Source organism: Chaetodon auriga, chromosome 7 (genome assembly GCF_051107435.1).
Source record: "Chaetodon auriga isolate fChaAug3 chromosome 7, fChaAug3.hap1, whole genome shotgun sequence".
NCBI classification, from domain to species: Eukaryota; Metazoa; Chordata; class Actinopteri; order Chaetodontiformes; family Chaetodontidae; genus Chaetodon; species Chaetodon auriga.
This window is the reverse complement of record NC_135080.1, coordinates 3,132,970-3,156,265: the sequence shown is the minus strand read 5'-3', so window position 1 is coordinate 3,156,265 and position 23,296 is coordinate 3,132,970. Positions and strand designations below refer to the sequence as shown.

The 23,296-nt window shown below is 42.4% G+C and overlaps 1 protein-coding gene across 2 annotated transcripts in view; it reads left to right on the top strand.

Annotated features, from left to right (window-relative positions):
* caln1 (calneuron 1) overlaps positions 1-23,296 on the top strand; it is a 50,134-nt gene that overhangs the window by 6,135 nt on the left and 20,703 nt on the right. For both annotated transcript variants that reach the window (XM_076735038.1, XM_076735037.1), the window contains exons 2-4: positions 3,801-3,922; positions 11,949-12,092; positions 15,738-15,850. In XM_076735038.1, the coding sequence (XP_076591153.1) occupies positions 3,808-3,922; positions 11,949-12,092; positions 15,738-15,850 (372 nt within the window). In that variant the 5' untranslated portion in view covers positions 3,801-3,807. The remainder of the gene's footprint in view (positions 1-3,800; positions 3,923-11,948; positions 12,093-15,737; positions 15,851-23,296) is intronic.

Genomic DNA, 23,296 nt, shown 5'->3' with positions numbered 1-23,296 from the left:
CAAAGCGATGTAAAATTTGAGTGACTATCCCATAAAACTGGGGCAGATTTATTCTGCTTTTAGTGTCACGTTCATGTGTGGTTTTACACATTCATTCAATGTTCTTGCCAGCCCGGATGCAACAGCTCCACTTTAACTGTTTATCCTTTTCAGGCCTCCGTACTTTCACACAAAGCGGCTTCTTTACAGTCTACTTAAAGCTAACGACCAAAGCCTGAAACAATTAGTTGATTAATGGATCAGCTTTTCTCAGTTTTATATGGTTGTAAATCAAACACTGTTCAGAGATTCTTTGGAATCTGGGAAACTGTAATGAGCGTTTTGTCACAATTTTATGGTATTTTAAAGAATAAACAATGAATTGATCACTCAAATAACGAATCAGCAGTGAAACTAATTGTTCATTGCATCCCTGCAGGAAAGAAAAAGTACCTCAATCATTTGCTCAAAGAGTTGGGAATGAGGAATTCATCAAAGCAGCGTGCTCACTAATGCACTGAGGTACCACCTCTAAGTCATTTCTATGGCTCATTTTTATCATCCAGTCAATCTGGCTATTAAATCCCAGAATCCTCGCCTCCTTTTCTATTGAACTGATATATCACAGTGTGCAGGGAATAGCGATTTGATGAGGAAAAAAGATTAGATGTGGTCTTGGTTGAGGCTATGGTGATAACTTCCTGAATTAAGTGATTACTGTATGTTGCTCTGCTCCTGAAGGGCAAATTAGCTTGTTCATCTGAGACCTTGATCAATTTAATCAAGTGTAATGATGCTTAAGGATGTGAACAGCTATGTTCAACGCTGTCTTCCTAAGGGGCTGGAGATCAGTTATTTTACTGCTTCAGCACATTATCTCACAGCTCAGCTCATCTGCTGCATTAATAAACATTATATCCTTGTGAGATATTATATTGAAATATTGCAGTAACGTCTCCTGTTAATGTGCCACGTTCTCTCTGTGCTCTTTGGCACGACTGCACCTTTGTTGTCAGCTTGCAGACTCACTTTTTTAGTTATTGTATGTCGGTACATGTAATTGGTGATGTTGAGTGACACAAAAGGTGTTTCTGTGTCGTGCTCTCTAAGAAATCATCTTTGCAAAGTCGTGTGCGGCTGTCAAGGTGTGAGATTTCAGTCCTGGTTGATTCGCTCTCGCCTGTAGTTACTGGTGGTAACAGCAAGTAAATCTGATGGGAGTTTGCATTAGCAGTAACTTAACACAGCAGTTTTCCAGCAATGTCAAGACTGACAGCTTCATACCTGAACGCTGCAATACTGCATGAACACTCTTAATACTGCAAAAATCTAAATATTGCAATACTTAGACCACAGGCTCTGACGCTGTGTTAACTCATTTGGCGATAGTGACTTGTCATTTATTTAGATGAAAATCTTGAGAGATAGTATCAACAAACACCTCATGAAGGGGAGGTTGAGGTGTCGTCCAAGCAAATGTCCATGGTGCACACCTGCATGAATATGATTGGATGTCGCGAGCCTCACAGCTGTTGATGAGCCGCTGAGAGTGAAGCTTACATGAAGCAGGTGATGCCAATCAGCGTGACTTCAACGATCATCCTGACGCTACGCTTAATTTAACAAATTACATTTTGTAATTTGTCTGACTGACAGTCCAGAAGTCAAAGATATTCAAATCAAAATGTTCTCAAACAGGACAAAGCAGGAAACCCTGAATCAGTTGAGAAAACTGTCACCACAGCGTCCATCGAGAACAGAGCAGCTGTTCATCAGGTCTCGGAGTTCGTTTGCTTCGACTTTCCTCATTCAGGTCCTTGTTGCTAAAACCCATGTCCGTCCTCTGTTCAGCGCCGGTTGGTGTGAGCTTTTAGCCGTATAAGCAGATTAGTTAAGAATTCAGAGCCGAAGCGACAGAAACGCTGAGTACACACACAGAACACATCAAGCACACACACATAGGTGACTTTTGCCAATGCGAAGCCGCAGGGCGAAGGTTTCAGCCACATAACGTTGCTGTCTTCGATTTTTTTCCCTCCACTCTCAACTTTTCAAAATAATTCATGTTCCCAAAATAAGCCACTGAGTTATGTAACACTGAGTGCACAGTCTGGGCCTGAGGAGTTTACTGTAATGAAATGTATGTAAATTCTGTCCCTGCATGGTAAATCTTTCTGATCACTAAACCTCAGATCGCACACACGCCTGCGTGAAGCAGCTATACGGGTCGGCTCGTAACAATATGGAGAGAACGGACAAGAGCGATGATTGTAATATTCATAATGACAGCTGAGAGATGGCTGAATAATTGATGAATTAGAGAATGAAAAATCCTGACATTACGTGCAGGGAAAGCTGGTCACATGAAGGCTTTAGGCACAGTTGCAGACGTCTTGATATGCGTTCTTATTAAACTGACAAACAAGAAATATGCAGGCAGCAGTTTTCAATTTGTGAGGTAACAGGTGGCTGACAGCTCGAGCCGCTGAAACATGAGCATTGATAGGTGCTGGACAAGCCTCCAGAAGGAGCCTATGGTAGCAAAAACTACAATTAAAGATCTGTTTTATCAGTTTTTGAGCAGATATTCCCTCATAATTTCCTTTGACTTCTGAGAGACATTCACTTTGCATCTGTTCAACTTGAACACTGAACTGGTTCTTTCACGTCCAACTTGATTGATTCGACTCAGATGTGATGCAACACATGACAGTCTTTTTATGCTAATTCAGTCCCGCCTACAGTTTTCATATCTGCCGATTCATTTTGCCAAAACCAAAAAGTTTGTCTGTTTATATGTTCTCTGACTTTTTGTGTTGCTCTGTATTAAGTAGTGGAAAATACCAATTCTAATGACTTACATTAACATTAACAACAAAACATTCATAACTAAATAAAGGCTAAGTCTACCATAAAGGGTGTATTTCTACAAAGCCTCAGGTCTGGAGAGGTGGCTCGACTGTCCATCGACATGTTTGTATTTATCTCTTACTTTTATCTAGCAGCATGCATGCTTCCATCCTGCAGGATGAACTGAAGAGCTAGCCTGAGGTTTTTTTTTTTTTTATAAATGCTTCGGAGCAGTCCAGCGTTCTGCACTGCTCCCTCTCTGTAATGTCTCAGCCCATCTTCAGCTCCTCGTTCTGTCGCAGGAGCATCTCCTCCAAGTGCTCATCGAGACGAAATCCAATTAGAGAGAAGGAAGTAGGCACCCAAATCTTTCTGCTCCGCGTGCTCTTATTTTCCTCCTGTGCCCTTAGGCTTCGATTTATTGAATAATTAATTGCCTCAGTCATATTTGCACATCCAGAACAGTACACACGTGCATGCTCTCACTCTGGCACACACACACACACACACACACACACACACACATTTACTACATTTACCTCTAGTTATGAGTTCCCCCACTGTGTCACTTCCCATTTAGCGAATGAGTTCTGCTTCATTTATGGATCTCGTTTATGCTGTGCCCCTTGGACGTTAATGTGTTTGAGCTTCACCAATATCACAAATGGGCCAACCAGCTCCCTGTTGCTGGTTATGGGTTCACATTTGATGCTTTTCTATGCTTCAAGTTTGTTTGAAAAGAGGATTTATGCACCTCACAGGTCAGTTCTCATAGCTTTATCCTTGATAAGTGGCTCATTATAATGCCTGATAACAGATGATGATGTAAAATCACCCTCATGTGTGGAGCTTTTAATTGGTGTTTGTGTTAAGAATTAATCTTCAAAAAAAAACCCCACAGAGGGATAAATCTCCTCAGCTCCCCTCGTCTCTCCGCTGCTGTCTAAATGTTTCCTTCTGTCTTCTCTCAGGGAGAAGATGCCGTTCCACCATGTGACGGCAGGCCTGCTCTACAAAGGGAACTACCTGAGCCGCTCGCTGTCGGACAGCGACAGCGACGTGCTGGCCAGCATCTCTGTGGAGGAGCTTGACGGTAAGGCTTCTCCGTGAAGCGCCTGGCTGCTGTCCTGCCTTCTTCTTAATGTCTATTTAAAGTGATTTGGCTGCTGCTGCTGCCTCCATTTCTACCCCCGTAATCATTGGCAGCATTTTACTACAAATGAAGATGAGCAGATTATATTTTGTGTAACAAACTTGATGAATTTGTTTTAAGGTAATGCATTTATTTTGTTTAATCTAAGCACATTTTATTCTCAAGAGGTAGCACAACAAAGGCAACTCAGTTAGTAGCTGCACCTGGAACATAGTGCTGCATGTGTGTTATGAAAAACTCACTGCAGCTTTGTGTTTAGTCATGCCAGCTTGAGGGGGATGCAGAACCAAAACTAAGGGAAGCAGATATTCGCTGCACTAGAAGAGTGACAGAGATGTCGAAGATCTTTGACTGTACAGTATCAAATCAAATGTGTGCAAAGGTAATGAACCAGAGGACAAGAGGAGAACGACAGTCAGTCATGTGATTTTTAAGGCGGATCAGACGGTCACACAGTGGGAGCCACTGCGTAAAAAAAAGGAACGTTTTCGGGCAATAAGCCTGTACTCACTGCGGAATCCCAAACCCACATGGAAGTTCATTTTTCAGAAAACATTTCCAGTTACTCAACAGATCCACAACGGGGAGGGCAGACAGTAGACTGTTTTAAAGGACAGGTGCTGATCAAAGTCAGGTTTTCAGTCTGTAATGCTTTGAAAGATAATGCAGTGCTACAAAACCAGCATCCTCCTCCTCAGCTGAACCAACAAAGCATAGTAATGCATTATTCTCCCGGTGGCTTATCACACCAGGAGCATTCACATCTGCTGGCTTCTCTGTCTGGCTTCGCGTCTGTGCTGTGGCTGTGTTTATGAACCCTTTGTTTTGGAACCTGTCTGAGAGTAATCACCTGGGCCTGTAGAACACAAACCTGATCAATTACAGTCTGCCGGAGTCAGCAGTGGCAGCCTCACAGGCAGCAAACAACCTCCACTCCCCCAGACCTCCGAAATATTAATCCATTGATGCAACATTAAGCTGCCGCCTGGAAAATTGGCTGCACAGCGCACGGTAATAGCCAGATACTCTGTCAGGGTGGAGTTTTAATATGCATGGAGATATTTGCAGCATCTGAATTTCTCATTTCTGTTTCGATGGGTTCATGATGTTTGGTGAATAAGAGGCAGCTTGCGTTCAGAGGGTCCTCGTGAGGTCAAGTAAACACTATGAAACTGTAGCCTGTCAACTGTATAATTACCGGAGCAGTATTTACTATAAACTACATGTTGGTTGAGTGGTGGTATCACAGCAGCTAGAGGGTGTAGATGTTTTGACTCTCTAGTTATCTGAGATCTGAGTGGGAGAAATTAGTCATTCATACCTTAACAGTTAAGAAGTGTTTGTCACCAAGACACTTACCCATGAAACATCTCACCCATTTTCTCAGTGTCATAAATCAGTCAAACCAGAGTACACAGATGTCACACATCCACAGTCTGCTGGGATCGTGGCAGATTTCTCTCGGCAGTGATGTCCCTTGAGGATAAATGCTCATGAATCAACTTAAAGAGATCCTCAGTGTTGACTTAAATATTTTGCCTTATAGTAATCAAATGTTAATCAGTTGCAGTGCAAACAGAAATTGCTGTAGCGACTGATGCTAAATGTAGCTTTAACGTATGTGGGCCAAAGAAAGGGACTCATTACTCATTATACTTCCTGTTTGATCCACAAAGCATTTTAATGGTAAATTGAAGGGAAAACGTTTCGTACAATGTTTAACTTCCCTCCATGTTGCAGGGAAAATCCGCATTTTACATAATATGTTTTTTGACTGCACTATGGCGCAGTCTGCTCTGTCAGCATAGTTTTTATATTATATATTAGATTGTGATTGGATCATGAATATAATTATTATTATTATTCTACAAGGACTGTCTTACAACATTGTAGCCTAACTTAAACACATGTAATGTAGGGAAGAGAACAGCCTTGCCAGCAGATGCAGGTGATTATGGTCAGTAGTGTGACAGAAATGGCAGTTTTGACGCTCAATTATTTATTTGAAGCAGACAATCTGGACGTACAAGGTTTTCATCTGGGTCCAACAGAAACAGCCTTACCTGCATCATCATCATCTTTTATGTGTCCCGCCGACTCCTTCTTCCCGGTGCAGCTTACGCAGCCTCCTCAGTGTGCACATTCAACACTTCTGCCTCACAGTATTTAAAGAAGCAATTTACTGTATTTGTCCTGGGCCATTAAAAAGCTGGTAGCAGTGGGCCAAGCTGTCACACAGCTCGCGCTGTGGAATCAGTCAGCTGGAGTTTGTAAATGTTTCATCTCTCAGAAGAAGCTGCATAAATCAGTCATTCAGAGGAAGCTGAATCTTACTACTGATGTGCAGCAGGTAGAAGTATTCTCCACCTTTGTAATGTCAGTTACAAAATTGTGGCCCTCATTTTGCTCTTTTTGTGAAATTATAGTCAAGGAAACAACAATGATGATTCCTTTGCATGAATACCAGTTGAGCCGCTGAGGTAACAGTTCTTTAGTGACTGTTTCACCTCATGTTGTGTCGTTAGAGTTGAGTTTGTCATCACTGCACAAAGAGAGCTAAATGTGCTGTACGGTCTTTAAACCAGCACAAGGTCTTCAAACGTCACGTGTAGCTCGTGGGGCTGGTATTGAATTCTTTGAAGCAGGCTTCATAAGATGTTCCATTGATCATAGAAATTTCAGTGTGTGAATATGAACACACGCCACAGCTGTCACTCAACTCAAGACTGGCTTTGAAGATTAAGTTTGAGCGTTTACATCCAAGTGCCAGTTAGAGTTCATCTAGTGGTTCTTCCTTAACACTCAGCAACAGCATCCCATATTCCTTCTGAACGTAACGGCTCTTCATCATCTCAGCTGTCGTTTATTCATCTAAATGTGAAGCGCAGTTGATGCCGTGTGTTGCGGCGCCTTTGTCCCGGAGATGCGCTGCCCTTGCTTCATGACAGGAGTGCATCCTTTGTGCCCTCTAAGAGCAATTTGTATGTCATATTGCAGCTCAGCTGTTAATTTAAGAGCAGTCAATTTTTGTCTCACTCATGGGCAAATTTATGCAAATTGGGTTACAGTATGGTGCAGGCAAGGACAAAGTGCAGGTTTCAGGAATCACCTTTATACTGCTGCTTGACTGTTGTTACATTCTTGCAGAGAAATCAAATGCCAGACTTGCATGTGTTGTGTCCTGAAATGACAAACTGAGCTGCTTGTGCAAATACTTAATGAAATGTTAAATTACACTGAGGCACGTCAGGTTTTACTGAACTGAACATAATCTCTACTTAAAAGTCTTCAGCATTGGGAACAGCAGAACATGAATGCATTTTAGGGAGCTTTGTGACTGGGAACAAAGCGCTCCACACTTTTCATCAAATATGTTGTACAGCTGGAGTTTCGCTCAGAGTAATTTCCACAGGGTGTATTGTTTACACTGTCTACAGTATGCTGGCGTAGTTGGAATGTTTATATATTGGAATAGCGTGAGCTCCAGTTTGGCTCTAACTGCAGACTGCTGCTGTCAGCGTAATATTCAGCAGAGTCTAGTAGCATCAAGGCACTTCTCCACATGTTGAGCTGAATCTGTATCCACAGCGATAGTTGAGGGTAAATCTCAGGCAATGAAGAAGTCCTGGAGACAGGCTTTACACCAAAAGCTAAAATAGGTTATTTTATTAAAGGTTTAGGGGAAGGGCAATCCTCCTCAGCTCTCAGGCTCCTCTTTCACTAAGTATGCTGAGCTGCACCAGACAGCAGTAAGCCTGCAGGGAGGCTCGCGTCTGCTCAGCCCACCAGTGCTGAACTTTCCTTGAAGGAGAGAGGGAGAAAGAACAGGGAGGCTGATGGGCAGCGGCATTAGTCAGCTTGTTTCCACCTCCATGGGCACATAATCAGAGGTTGTGTTTGAGCTGAGAGACCTACAGGACTGGTACCAGGACTGAAGTTACTGGTTGTGGCAGTGGATCCAGGTATACTGTGTGTGCTGACTGCCTGCAGCACGCAGGCAGAACCAGTCTTAGTGGGAGTTTGGGGAGCTGTCCAGGGTGCTGACTGTGTGCTCCCTCTCCTCAATCCCACTGGGACCTAGAATCATTGATGATACTGGTGCCAGAAGCCAAAGATGGAACAAATCTGTTTTCAGATCTGAAGATCCTGAGATCCAAATCCAAAAAAAGAAAAACACTGATTGGCTTTTTACTATTATCTGAACTTTTATCAGCAAAATGATTCGTCTATTCATTGTAAAATAACTGTCAGATTAATCAATATTGAAAATAATTCTCACTTTTTTTAAAAAAAAAGATGAATGAAACGCTGCCTTATTAGATATATACAACAGAAATCAAGGTCTCTGGCTGGTTTCAAAGCCTGGACGCTGCGCTGACATGGTGTTACTGAAGACGTTCTTCAGTCGAAGAAGAAATGTGAGGCGTCAAATGTGGCGTGGTGAGTCTCTTCACTGTGTCACTGTCTAACCATCTGCCTTTCTTTGCATGCTAAAAAGATGAATGCTTGCAGTCACACTGGCTCAAAAGATTTGACGCATCATGATGGAAGGTACATTTAAGTACATATACACAGCTGATGGCTGTCTTAAAGGATATGTGAGTCTTGTGATTCCAGGTTGTCTGACATTCATAGAAAAGTCGATTTGCATACGCCTAAGATTGCTGGATGTGATCATGTGGTCTTTCGAGTTCTGGTGACAGAACGTGCACACGTCTTTAAAGCTGAATATGAATACAGATTGCGAGTAATGCAAGTGAACAGACGCCAGTTATTCAAGCATGCACAGTCAGGGACATACTCACAATAAGCACAGGCCCTCATAAACATTTTAACACCGCAAGACGTAATTTACATACAAAATTAACAAACTCTGCCACTTTAGGATTCTGTTCCTTCTAAGTGGAGTTTTACTGCGACGCCTGTCGTTACTTCTGTCGTTTCGGTCGAAATATTGGTGTGCCAGATGTCAGATTCTGAGTTGGAAAGCAGCTCAGCCTTCCCCGTGTGCCATGAGTTTTGATGGATAGGAGCATTTGTGCATGAAATGGACTGAGTCATTTGAATGTATAAACCTAGTCTCCATGCCGTTCTGTTCCAATACGCTCCAGACACGGGAAAGGATTGAACAAAGGCCTGACTCATCAATAGGTTTATTCATGAGATGCTCATGAATGATACAGGGAAAAGAGTGTGTGTGCCTTTGATGTGTGTTTGTCAGCATTTGCGTGTGCACGTCCTGGAAAATAGTATCTGTGAAACAACACTTTGCATTGTTCCAAATGATGATGGTGCCTTATTTGCTGTGGACCAGCTGTCTGTGGATGCAGTAACATGCTGCGCTGATGCAGGTCGGAGACTGTGACCTCTCATTATCTACTGTACGTACTCGACACAGTCAGAACACCGCTCTCGATTTTATGAGGCGATTCATAATTTACGCTCCATTTATGGTTTGTTGTTTCAAGCGATTTGCCAGCAGACTGCTTCAGAGTGACAGCAGTGCAGCAGGATAATAAGGTGATTGATGGGCTCGTTTCTTAATGACCGGTTTTTGGTTCAGTTGGTAATTTCTTGGGTCAGGGAGTCAGAAAAAAGTGTTTGTTCCTTGAAAAGATATTGAAACACCCAACAATACATTTCCCACTCAGCTAAAATTGATTATTTTTTTTCCTTTGTGCTTAAATTCTGTGATATTTTCTGGTCTTTTGCTGCATTGTTTTTGTCTACTTACACTACAATAATATAATGCAATAAAATCCTGGCTTTTCCTGGTCTTTGAGTATTGGAGTTTGAATCTTGGCTGTGAATTTGCCAGTTTTTGTTGGAGCTGGAGCAAACACTTGCAGAGATATGCAGGACATGTCCTCTATACGTCCCCTGAGAGACTAAAACTCTGCCTGTCTTGTTCCTGGGAAGGATGGAGTTAAACCGTCTATCCAGCCTCAAATTATTCACTGCTCAACAGTGTGCTCATGCATGTCATGCAGTCATAGTGTTCTTCAGAGAAGTGACATTCCACCTCTATTTAAAAACACCAGATGCCTGTCAGTCACTCTGTCTTTTCTTGCCATACACCCTCTGCTGTCTGTAGGCACACTTATGAAATATGCATTTATTAAAGCACATTGAAGCCGGCTGACTCCGTCCACTGATGACTTGGTCACACGTTGGGAAGCCAGCGAACCAGCTGCTGACTCAACTGTGTACAAGTGAAGCATTTTTTAGAGTGAGTCAGGTTAGTAAAATGCAGCTTCAGCAGCTACACACATACGCACCGCTGTTAAGACAACAAACCCACGACGTGTAGATCACCAGGAACCTCCACAGGAACCTTTGAGGTAATGTCCTGATCCTGAATCGCTGGTGTAATGTGAGCAGGACGTAGGCTCCAAAATCATTTTGACATACTTCAAACACAAGTGGCAATAAGGTACAGTGCTCACAAAAGTAATCCTGCGAGTCTTTGTTTTAGTCTTTATTGACAATAACACTACAAACTAAATTTTCGTAAATACCACTGAGCAGAACCAACATTACACTGACTCTTAGCAGAAACTGTACATTATGTATGAGCTTCACCAAATAGGTATTTTCTGCAGAGATGCACCAGTCAGTATTGATATTTCGGATCGGTCCCAACTCTAATTTGATGTTGGGCTACAAGGTCTTTTATTATGTTCATTCCTGCACTTTAGCTTTCATGCAGTTGCAGTATTTCTCACCAGTGTCGGTCAGTAGAAAAGTGAAAATATGGTTAACCACAGAGGTCTTTTTTTGCTGCACACTGCAGCCAAAGACAAAGTAATTTCATCAAGTTAAGTTATAACCGCAGTCCAGATCAGACCCTCGGGGGTCACAATATAAATCTGAGGGCTCACAAGATGATTAACTGGATGGGAACGCTGACAAAATATGTCTCTGTTTCAAAAGGGTGTTTCTGACTTTTTTCCAATCCTCGCTTTGATGCATCTCTCTGAGGGGAATTTATGACTTTGGGCTCCATAAATAAAACCTGACCTGACACCTTCTTTTCAAGGGATATAGTAGATATTATGATCTCTGGCCTCTTAGGATGGTGAAAGTACAACAATAACTTTGAGCGGAGCCTGTCACCACGTCTTGTAGATAAAACACGTGTCTTATAAGATGAGTTATCCCGCACTCGTAACAAACCTTCGACAGAGCCTGTGGTGATAAATTCAGCATTATCGTAACTTTTCTCCGTGAGGACCACACCGTGTGTACAGACGTGACGCAACGCCAATGAGAAGTGAGAAGATTTCTTATACAAAGAGCGACACCAGTAGGAGCCATATTCTACAATACCTTTCATTCACAGTTCCATTATCCTGAAGGTCATAGGCTTCACCCTGGCAAAGTGCCCCTACGCAAACCCCACCGGTTTAACTTGCCAACTATTTGAATGTCACTTTGGATGATGAAATACTGTTAATTTAAGGCTAAAAATATACTGTAAAATATGAAGGAAGAAACACGGTACGAAAAAAATAAAGGAGCACACGGAAAGGTTACGAAAACGAGGAGAGATGACAGAGGCTGTGACAGCAGGTGGAGAAAATGAGCCGATGGGTGGAATTGATCCTGTTAACTTGAGGCAGTGGTGCGAGACCAATTGCATAACGCACAATCCAAAGCTGGGTCAGACGGGAAGAGAGAGGGAGGGAGGTAGAGAGAGGTGTGCGGATGATGATGAACGAGGGGGAAGGGTGAAATGCCAGCTGACTTCATTCAGTGCAAGATGAATTCAAAGTTGTGAGAAGTGAGTCACTGCCAAAGAAAGGAATACCAAAAAATACAGTTTTAAGGAATAGTATCAAGAATGTCCAGCAGACTGATACACACAGTGCAGTACATGACCATGAATAAGTGTTTGTGTTTGTGGGAGCAGGAGGGCTGGGCATTGACTCTAGATGCTAAGTCGATTTCCTGTTTATCTTGGCAGAGATCCGGGAGGCGTTTAAGGTGTTGGATCGTGACGGAAACGGGTTCATTTCCAAACAGGAGCTGGGTATGGCCATGCGCTCTCTGGGTTACATGCCCAGTGAGGTGGAACTGGCCATCATCATGCAGAGACTAGACATGGATGGTGAGTCACGTACACACACAAGCACACATGCACAGGTGTGAAAATGTCCTGTGCAATGCAGATCCCCCCATGTGTTACATCATGCTTGGCCATAAAAAAAACGCTGCACATTTTGTCCATTGTAAAAATGTAAATACCATAAGGTGCATGGTTTCAACAGGCAACTGCAAAGATTCGCAGTAAGCAAGTGTTTTTATACAGAAATACATACAATAATTCACGCATGCTGAGTGTGTGCTCATGTCAATCTATACTGGACACCTTGTTTTCATAAAGGTTGTCCAACCAGACTGCATGAATCGCTCGCTGCAGCAGCTGAATCTGTGCTAAAATGCATCTCACACTGTGTCATGACAATACATTCAGAGAGCTTATGGCTCCTGCTGTCAAAACAATAAGATCTGAATGATTTCGTTCCTGCAGCACCGTCCTTACCTGGTGCTGCAGGAGAGGATGGTCCTGTCCTCGGAGAGAACCCTCAGTGGCAAGAAAACACCTTCTTGCAGACAGCATCTGTGCAAAGCCGGGGTTCAGAAAAAGCTGTCTGCATCGTGATTGACATTTTATTAAGGATAGACTCTTAAAATTGTATAAGGCGGGGATGGGAAAATGCAATATGCAAATGTCAGATCACTGGGAAAGTTCTTCATGCTGCTATCAAAGCCTTTGATAAGTGCTTTTCAGTTTCACAGTGAATAGGGAAATACTATAGATGTTCAAGGCTGGATATTAAAGTTTAAGAAGTTGGAGCGTCTTTATTCCTCTTCTGACTCATCTGCTTCAGAATCTCAAGAGACTGTAGCTGCCTTTGTGCCTCGGGGCCGGGTCTTGTTGCATCGTCTGCTGCGAGTTGAAGGAGCAGGCGAGGCTGCTTTCGGAGCTGATGAAGGTCACAGCAGCTTTTGTCTCAGGAAGTTTGTGAAGCGTAACGCTGTTTATTTATTTATCCGCTCAGTGCTCATTGTTCTTCCTGCTTCTGTACTGAATCAACACTTTTTTTCAGTTGTTGTTTGGAAAGCCTCTTTCCCATCCAATGGCCTCAAGTCAAGTTTTTTGTATGATTTATGTCATTAACAAAATGCTGAGGGTTTTCTTTTTTTGGGCATTGTTCGATCTCAGGACTGAAAAGCCTGTCTGTTCAATACAGACAGCTCACTCAGATATGATCCAACAGGTTAGGATAAACAGCTGAAGAGAAAGGCCTTGACTTGAACGAGTGTGACAGAACTAACATGGTGTGTGTCAGCAAACTTTTGCCAGTACGAGGCAAAATACTGAAAATCTCACACACAGGCTTTTGTTATTGCAGGGCTAAAGCTTATTGTAGAGTCCTTCAAGGCAGAATCCTTAAAGACTGTGTGTGTACAGTCTTTGAAACTTCAAAACCAGTGATACACGCTGTAACCCCTCACAGAAAATCCTGAAAGATGCAGTAATTAAATAAAAATGGTAGAAATGCTTTACTTACACAAAGTAACACGGTGCCCTAAAGTAACCTTTATGATCCTTTTCAGTATTTATTTAATCAAGAAGTACATTGTTACCATTACATTACAAGCCTCATTCATTCACTTACTCATTCATTCATTCATTCATTCATGTCCTCACTTACATCCACAGGGCATCACGTGGGGCTGTAAGCAGCTCAGCACACACTGATTGGAAGGAATTTGTTAGAGAACAATGTGAGAACAGGTCGTCACAATATACTGTTAATCTGCCAAACATGACGTGTGAAAAATCTGCCCTGCTTTCCTTTTCTTTTCTTTTTTTGATAATTTACAGAGCGCTGTGTGAAATGAGCCTCTCATATGCATGTGTGTTGACACAATGACAAAGAGCCAGCGATCAAAGGGACACGGCGGCATGGAGGAGAGGCATTAGCAGATGAATGAGAAGGCTTGATAGTGATTGTATCTCGGCCAAGTGGGCAGCTGTGAGCGTCGGGTCCTCGGTCGCAGCCATCGATTCTGAGCTCGGCGGCCGAGCCCACCTGATGCTGAAGATGCTGATAGGTTATCTGCTCTGCTAATCTCTGCCGTCGAGCCGATCCATGTGATTGTAATTGAGCTCTGTGTGCCCTTCATGGAAAGGTATGACTACTCTTCTTTGTTCCAGATCACAGCATTGCACCAGCCTTTGTCTTTCAGCAGTGATCACGCGTGACCTTTTCCTTCTGGTGTTAATGACCTTGCTGCCACGTCTCTCTAACTTTGACTCTAATAACTAACTTTGGATCTGTGTAGGCATGCATGAACTCCAAACCAACAGCAACCAATATTTCGTTTTCATCCCATATTTCTTTTTAATCTGACTTGATTGACTTTAACTAAAGGGAGCAGGATTTTGCATCTTTCTTCAATAATTCATTGCTCCATTTCGAGCTGAAACAGGATGCTTGGCTGTGACATAGCACAGGAAGAGGCTGATCAAAAGCAGGTGGCTTGTATATGACAGACACAGAAAGTGACTCGGTGACTTTGTGCATTACGTTGAGCTGTCACAAACTGCAGATACATCAAAATGAGAGTCGGCATGCGAGCGAGCATGCTGTGTTAGGAAAAGCAAACAGGGCTTTTCAGGTGAGGCTGAAATGTTCCACAGTGTTACCTCATTTGTTTTTCAGTTTGGACCACACGACATGGAGTAACAATGAGCTCTTGAGAGGAGCTGTTTGCTGTTTTAGCAAGTTCTCACATATGGAGCTTTAACACAATTCACCTGTTTCTTGTAGCCTGTTAATAGTATACACATAAGTACTGTACTTCACCCTGTCTTACCTTGAACCTAGTCCACCTTTATCTCCACTGTCATCCATCCATCCTCTCATCCTGACGTCCTCAGACCTCAGCACTGCTTCATCTGGCCCGTAGCCCTGCATTTGCCCTGCTGAATATGCGTGAGTAAAATGCAGTCAATAGCATTAAACGTTACAGTGCCAGCAGGCCCCAGAGCGGCTGCCACAGTCAGAGCAGGAGCAGAGGCGCCGTCGGTGCTGTGGTAACTTTCCACTGCAGATACACCAAGAGCACAGGAGCGAATTTCTTCAAATGTGGCTCAAGTAAACACTCAGCAATGAACTGATTAGATTCTGGTGTTCAAAGGTCACTGTGACCTCACAAAACACATTTAACTCAAGGATTCATATGCTAATTATGGCAAAATTGGGATAAAATGCAGTGCAGTGATGACAGTTTAGATCAATGTGCACAGCAGGAGCTCCTTGTTGTCGGTGGTACAGACGCTGTAATCTTTGATCTGCTCCATACCCAGCGTTACAGAGCCAGTCAGAGCTCTGCTTTTTGATTCTCTTGTCTCAGAACTGTGTGATTTGAAGCGTGCTGGCCCTAGATTATAACAACAGACACAAACAGCATCCATGTTTCCCTTTAAACCCAAACAAAGGGTGTAATGTAAAATGTAGAAACCTTTTGCAATGTCATTACATCACTCACGTCCAGATTCAGTCCCAAAAACAAGAGAAGTTGCCGCTCTGTCGCAGCCTGGATGGTGCTCTGCCGTTCACAGAAGAACCATTCATCAGATCATCAGATGGATAAGGACTGAGCTGGCATGAGTTTTGTTTGCTTTGACATCACCATCGGGCATGTGTCGTTCTCAACCAGTCCTTTTTCATTACGCCAGGTGATGGACAGGTCGATTTCAACGAGTTCATGACGATCCTCGGACCAAAACTCCTCTCGTCTGAAACAAGAGAAGGCTTCCTGGGCAGCACAATAGACACCATCTTCTGGCAGGTAAGACTCTGTTCTCATCTGCTCTGTTAACTTTTGCTGTGTTATGAATTGAAGCAGATGAATGGACGCTGTATGTCTCGGTTGAAAGATCAATCACTGCAAAGCCGAGCAGGAAGCAGAAGTATTTTCACGCTTCAGGTTTTCAGTTGTTTGCAGCAAACAAAGGCCCAAAATACTGGAAGCTTTTGTCAAATGAAACTGTCGTTATGTCCCCGTGTGGTTCAGAGAAGCAGTTCCTGGTCTGCTGTACACTGTGGTCATTTAGATGCACATATGAAGTTTTGCATAATTATGAATGGTACAAATTATCATGGCCTGAAAAGTGATGTTTGAATGAGAAAGACTGTCTCCTTAAAGACTGGAGTATAGATGATAGAAGGATTTCCTGTGTACAGACAAACATGGCTGCACGTGCAGAGGGGTCATGTCATCCATGGTAATTTAATTATGGACATTTTCAGTATTTAGAAATAAGGCAACTTGCTGTAAACCAGTAAAATCCAGCAGCGAGTAGCAGTGATAACACCAACGCTGCAGAGAGTTCATTCAGATACTGAGAAATGCTCCTTGTATTCGTAACATTAGCATGTGTGAAAGTGACGTCGCTCTGGAACTCAGGAATCACAAATGGTGAACTAATCTAAACGCATTTGGACTCATATCCTCCACGTTCTTATTTAAAAGGTTTCATGTTGCTGGAAAAGAATATTTGTGCTCAGAAGAAGAAACTGTCAGCCTGAAGTATTCAGCGACAAAACCCAGAGAGTTTTCTTTACCTCTCCGTCGTGATGCAGTCTGTAAATCACATTAGAAGAAGAACTACTTCAGTTAACTCGGTTTCCATTACTCGGACTGTTTCTGTGCTCTTTTGAAGGGCAACATAAATGCTTGATATACATCATCTCCATCCTCTGAGTGGTGTTGTGACTGATGATGGTAATGTGTGACCCTGACAGCTGTGCCGCTGGACTGTCAGGAGGGTTCGGAGAATCTGAAGAGACTCAGAGTGACAAAGGAATCAGCGGTGAATGAAACAAACATGAGAGAAAACGTCTGCACAGGAGTGAAAAAGGCTGACTTTGAGTGAGCGGGACAGAGGATGATGAATGTGCAGACAGTAGAAAGAGCGAGAGAGCATGAATGGGAATGATGACAAATTGAGCAGGTGTGAGGGAAAGAGCGGGACATTTGGCATTGGTAGTAACACTTGGCAACCCCGTCTCTTGATGTAATCATCGGCTTGACCCGGCCTTCTTCCCTGGGGCAGGGGCTCGTGGTTTTACACCATGAGACACAAGTCTTTGGAGGTATGAGTGCAGGCTGGGCCAATGTGCTGCCAGCCCCATTTGGCCACTGCAATAACCTTGGCTTGTGCAGGACAGCGGTTGGCTTGGCTCTTTTTTTTTACTGCTCCAAGTGAGGCTGGTGGTTGTGGGTTGGGGTGTGTTACTTCTGCTCTTACAAACCCACATTTCTTGACTGATGAATTCATGCCTAGAAGCAGGAATCAGCACCTATCGTGATTATTTCTCCAGCTGCTTCAGGTATTAGAGTTTGGTTAAGTTTGTTAATGGGCTGTGACTCAGCCTCTTTCCATGAATCCATTGTGCTCTGTCACCCTGCTTGAATATCTGCTGTGAAGTAAATGTCTTTCTTTCTGTCTTTCTTATGAAACATTGCCTTTGCTCAGCGAGACAGAACATGTGGTGTCCCTTTTTGTGCAACAATAGAAGAATGGAAATGATCTTAGCAATGCAAATATACATGAGGAAAAATAACAGGATCTGCTCTAAAGCCCACCCAGCAGTTCAGGAAACACTGAATAAACCATCGACCACGACAACTGTTGATGCTGGCTCATTATGTCCCACTCATCAGAATTCAGAAACTACAGTGGACTCCTGATTAACAAATCTTGCATGCTCTTAAAAACAACTTTTCCTTTGTGTCGGCATAATATGTGGTAGAATAAACAGTGGTGGGTTTTATCCTTTAAACCTGCACTGTTCATTCTTATTAACATGTAATTTAATGCCAGTGTGTAATGAGATCAAGGCTGTAGAGATGAACCCAAAGTAATTATCACCCAATTCCACACAACACAAACAGGAGCTGACAGAGTGGACATGTAAGATCACCAGACGACACAGTTCTGCTAACATTGCTCTGCGTCTGCTAGATGTGCAAATAGTTGTTTGTTTGCCAGCATGTCAGCCATGACAGCCAGATGATAATATGTCAGGTGGGTTTGTCGTCTCGTTTTGGAGTTCTGTTGTTCCCTAGTGGCCAAAATGTGGACAGGGGACATTGTTCTTTGGACAGGGAAGGAAACCTCCACCGACCGCTGACTTAGAGAAACACACAGTGGTTAAATGAGTGAACTTAATTCATTTTGTTGAAGTATTTCTTTTCCAAAACTTTCCAGAAATGATTCAGAATTATTATTTTTTTTTTTATAAAGGAAGAGTCAATATCATCTTAACATCCTCTGTAAATCTTTCTTGAGCTTTTCTGCAGCACAGTCATTGAGCACATCTAGTTTTAATAATCTGCCTTTGAAGAATAAGAATCCAATGAACTCATCTTGAAGAATGAGTCGGTCGGTCACGGCGCATTGTCGACTTATTAGAAGATTCAAAGCAAGTAATTGTTGTTTTTCTTCCATTTTGGAGCTGCGGTAGCCTTTATGTTCATCACAGAGAGCCAAGCAGCCACTAAGGAGTAAGAACAAAAAGCTTTAATAAATCCTCAAACCTATGCAGCCTCATGACTGATCAGCCCTTGTTAAAGCAAAATCTGAGTCAGTCTGAATAACCAACCTTTTCCATAAAACATGAATCATGACAAGCACACAACAACGACGCAACGCTGCAAGCATTTAGCTGGAGGGGTTTCATGTAACCCTTATTAAAACCCACAGTTATCAAAGCATTTGACAGTGTTTCACGGATTACATTTTCCTCCGTCTGGCATTTTGTAGGATTTTACCATTAAGTATTTATTTTTCCCCAGCCGAGGTTGTCAGAGTTCGTCTCCATCAGAGCCGAGCGGGATTCACTCAGCAGGAGTGTGATACAAGCAGGCCGGCTGACTCGCGTGAACCAGATATTGTGTTCTGGTTCGGTCTTCTTGAACCATGACAGCAGTTCAGTTCTTGTCTGCTGAGAGATTTTTCTCATTCCACTAATGTCAGGAAAAGTGTCACATCCTCACCAGCTGGAGTGATGGGATAATGATTCATCTGCTGTCACACACTCACCTTCCTACTCACTCGTATCTGCTCTTGAACAGTTTGTTAATGTATCTAATTATCCCGTCTGGATAATTATGAGCTTGTAATTGAACAACTGCAAACATTTTATTTTCCTCTGTTTTGTTAATCATCAGCAGGGCACGTATATGACTTCTTACTATATTTCATCTCTGGAGTAAACACTGATTATACAGATTTGTTTACATCTCTAATTTCATTTGAGCTGAAGTCATTTTTTAATGTCTTGAGAGTCCACTGAAACAAACATTGCAGTAATCTAACCTGTTCAAAATGAACACAATGCATGAACCAGTCTCTCAGAGTCTGATATGAATCTTGAAATGTGGTTTTCGGGCAGCACCCAGGACGACACCCAGGTTTCTGACCTGCTCCCTGGCTTTCAGGCTGCATGATAAAAAGTATGAAGTTGCCTCTGGCCTCTGTTTTCTGGGGCCAATAATAGGAATTTCAGTTTTATTCAAGTTCAGCTGTAAGAAGTGTTTTGCCATCCAATAATCTATATGTGTAATGCATTGCATCAGGTTGGCAGTTGGGTTAAGGTCATTGGAAGAATGTGAATGATGGGATACGTTATGATTCTTAATGAAAGTGTGATCATGCACAGATTAAAAAGTAGTGGGCCAAGGATTGACCCTTGTGGTACTCCAGAGAGAATGTGGAGCTTTTGTGATTTAATCTTGTGAATTGACACAAAGAAACTTTTTCATTTCATTTCAGCCGAAAGCAAAAAGTTCCTTACACCCAGATGATCAAGCCAAGTTTTTTTTAGCTGGATTCAGTCCAATTCATAAGACCTTATCTTATCACATCATGTTTTTATAGCTGATGATCTAATCTTTAGTGAGGCCATCTTTAAAGTGTAAGTTGGAGTCAGAGTGGTGGGTCTTTATGTCTATATGTCATCTGGCATCTCTTAGGTTTCACTAAGTGTGGAGTTCCATGATAATACACTGAGGGAAAGTGTTAATGAGCTTTTGATATCACCACAGTCAGTCAGGAGGTGATGCCTTTGCTGCACTGAAGAGTCAGTTCATGTTTGGATGAAGAAGGTCATGGCTGAAAACAAAGGGAATGTCATGAAGCCAGATGTGAAGTTGTCCCACACGTGATGCAGTATTATTTTAGTTTATCCACAAGATTGATGAAACCCGGCTTCAATGTTTCTGATTCCTGGCCATAATTCATAAGTTGTGAAAACTCATAAGCCAGTACTTGTCAGAAGTCATAAGTCATAACTTGTCAAACACAGCGTGTGCCGTCTCTGTCTGCTTGACATTTATCACATGATTTGATTTGATCTCCTTTGTGGAGAACAGAGCGAGCTGAGCTAGTTTGACGGTGAAGTTGGTATTTGTGTTGTTCTATATGATCTTGCTTCTTTCAGATACTAAAATACAGTATCGTTATATCATTGTTTTGTTTCCTCTGTTTTTTTGGCTCTTCTTCAGAGTTGAACATCATTTGCATGGCAGGGATTGTGGCCAACACATTGTTCCAAAATCAATACTGGAAGCTCATTCAGTGCAGTGCACCATGTAGCAGAGCGCCGGTCTACACCTGAAGCTCAAGCTTCCTGATCTGTTATTAGCCGTGCAAGCAGAGGAATATCATCATGAAATTTGGCATCACTTTATAATACCCAACAAAAAATGTGGGTGGTCGAATCAGCAACGTGATGAATCATTCATTAGTAGCTCCTGAATAAATCCAACTCAAGGAATAAAGGATGAGTGACTCGAGAGCAGAATGGGAGATGGTATGTTGATGAACCATGAGGTAAAGATTAGTTCATAAATATCTGTGCATCTGACTGATGACCGCCGTCCTCACGGGTCATCCCTGATTAACTCTGAAGCAAACTAGTAACGACTCAGTCATTGCTCATTACGTAACCCTGCATTAATCAGGTTGCACTTTAGTGTTGAGATTGCTGTTGTCATGATGGAGGACCAAAAGGGAGAGTGGCTGAGGTTATTTCCTGTGATAGTTAAAGTGTGACTGGCTGGGCTCTCCTCACAATAAGACAAAAGGTCTGAGTCAGACATCTGTTAATCACTGTAAGACGGTTTGTCTCAGCACAGAATTCAGCCTCATTTAGCAAGGCAGGCACTCATATCAGAAGACATAAAGACAATATCAAAGAAAACAAAGACTGAGACTGACTCGGTATGTGGTGCCCTCTGAAATCCGTTTTAATGTCCAGATTCTGTGTTGTACGATTTAAGATTATTTTGTCATCAGAAAGGTGCCTAATCATGAGATGGATGAATAAAATTTCAACAACTCCATAAGAAAATCTTCAAATCAATGGATTTCATGTAGCACGTTTTAATTCCACATTTTACACTTGAATCTGTTTTTATGGTCAAATTCCTCTTTTCTGCATCATGGAAATCACAGGACTCTAATTATTACCACAGTCCACACAGCTGAAATTCACTGAGTGTGTTATGGTCATGTGACCACCTAATGCGTATACATCAGTATTTAATACTTGAATGTGCATCTGCTTTATTACTGTCAAAAAATAAGTGAAACCTGCTTTTATGCTACTGTATAATTCATGATCAACTACATCCTTTCTGCTGATTCAGCTTATCCAGTGTCCATTTTTTTACGTTATCTGTGTGGTACCTCTCAGTCTCAAGTCAGTCATTCCATGCAGTATTAATCTTCGCTGTCAGCAGTTTAAAGAATAATATCTCGAACACAGACTCACACTTTGCTCCTCACATGCAAATTTATGCTCATAACTTAAAGGTGAAGTTAAAGTTAATCAAATGTTGGCAAATCCTTAAACACTGATCACGGCTGATTTTGTTTGAGCGCTGCAGGTCTGCTTTGTGCATCTTGTCCTCATAGCTAAACGGCTGATTAGGTCGATTGCCAATGACTCCCAGAACGACATCTACATGACCTTTGCAGAGTACCAGCCATAGTGTCTGTTTCTTAGGAAAAGATCATGGTTGAAAATGTAAATGTTGCTTTCATTATGTAACTTCAGTACGAACAAACTGGGACTTTCTTACTACGTGGCTTGACTTCCCCCTTTGCTCCTGTGATAATTACTATGACCACTAGAGGTTGTCGCCTCTTAATTAATGTACACTTCACTGTAAATATGGGTCATAATATTCCCTTGCACAGATGACTTATACGGCCGTTCCTCTTGTGAGGACGGGCTGGGTTTGCAGCCTAATGCTTTGAAAAATGGCCTTTCAAATGTGCATCGTTCTGTGGAGACCTGTGTTTCTCCGTGTGCAGGAGTGTGAGGCTCACTGGAGTAGCTGACGCCCTCCCAGCACTGTCTTGTTTATTATTGCCCGGTGGTTTGAAAACTTGGATTATCAGTTTATGTCCGTGCTGATGAGGAAGACAAAGCACTCGAGGGAGGAGGGTTGAAAAGGGTTGTCATCACCTCAAGGACTGCGCTCCGCACGCAGGAATAAAAAATGTACGAGGACGTTCGTCTACACATGCAGCTGCAGAAGTGGAGCGTGCCAGCCTTGTTTTCCCAAAACTCCAAAAATTAACATACGTGATGAGATGAGAGAGTTTCTGTCAATGATAACGATCGTTATGTTTTGGTTTCGGCTCGTGAGGACCAAAGTGCTGCTTTCTAAACCCGTCATTTTTACACTCGAGGTGGCAGACTCTCAACTGATCGTAACTTCAGTCTAACATAATTTGCTTTTTGACTAGTAGGGTTCACACACAGTACGACCCATTTCTCAATTTTAATGTGCAAAGTGTTCTCTTTGGTTTATGGTGCAGAATGAATGTGGCTTCAAAAAAGACATTGTTCTTATTCTAGATTTTTCTTGACAGTGACAATTTACCAGCCATATGGTGAATACCTGTTTCCCTGTGTCTCAGCAGCCCGACGCTCTCTGGCACAGCCCAGGCTGTAGTGTTGGTTTTCCTCATATATTCACAAACTAATCTCCTCATATCGAGCAATAAATGCATGAAAATCATCTCTAAAATCAGCGTTCCTGGCAGCCAGAGGATGGGCAACACTGACGGGGGCTGGCAGAAATTTCTTGTAGCTGTAAGCTTTTTCACTGAGACTTGTTCAGAATTTTCTTTTACATCCTATCATTGCTCCGTGTAAGTGGATATCAAATTGGGTTTCCTGATTACTCTGCTCGGAGACATGTACTTAAAAGAGT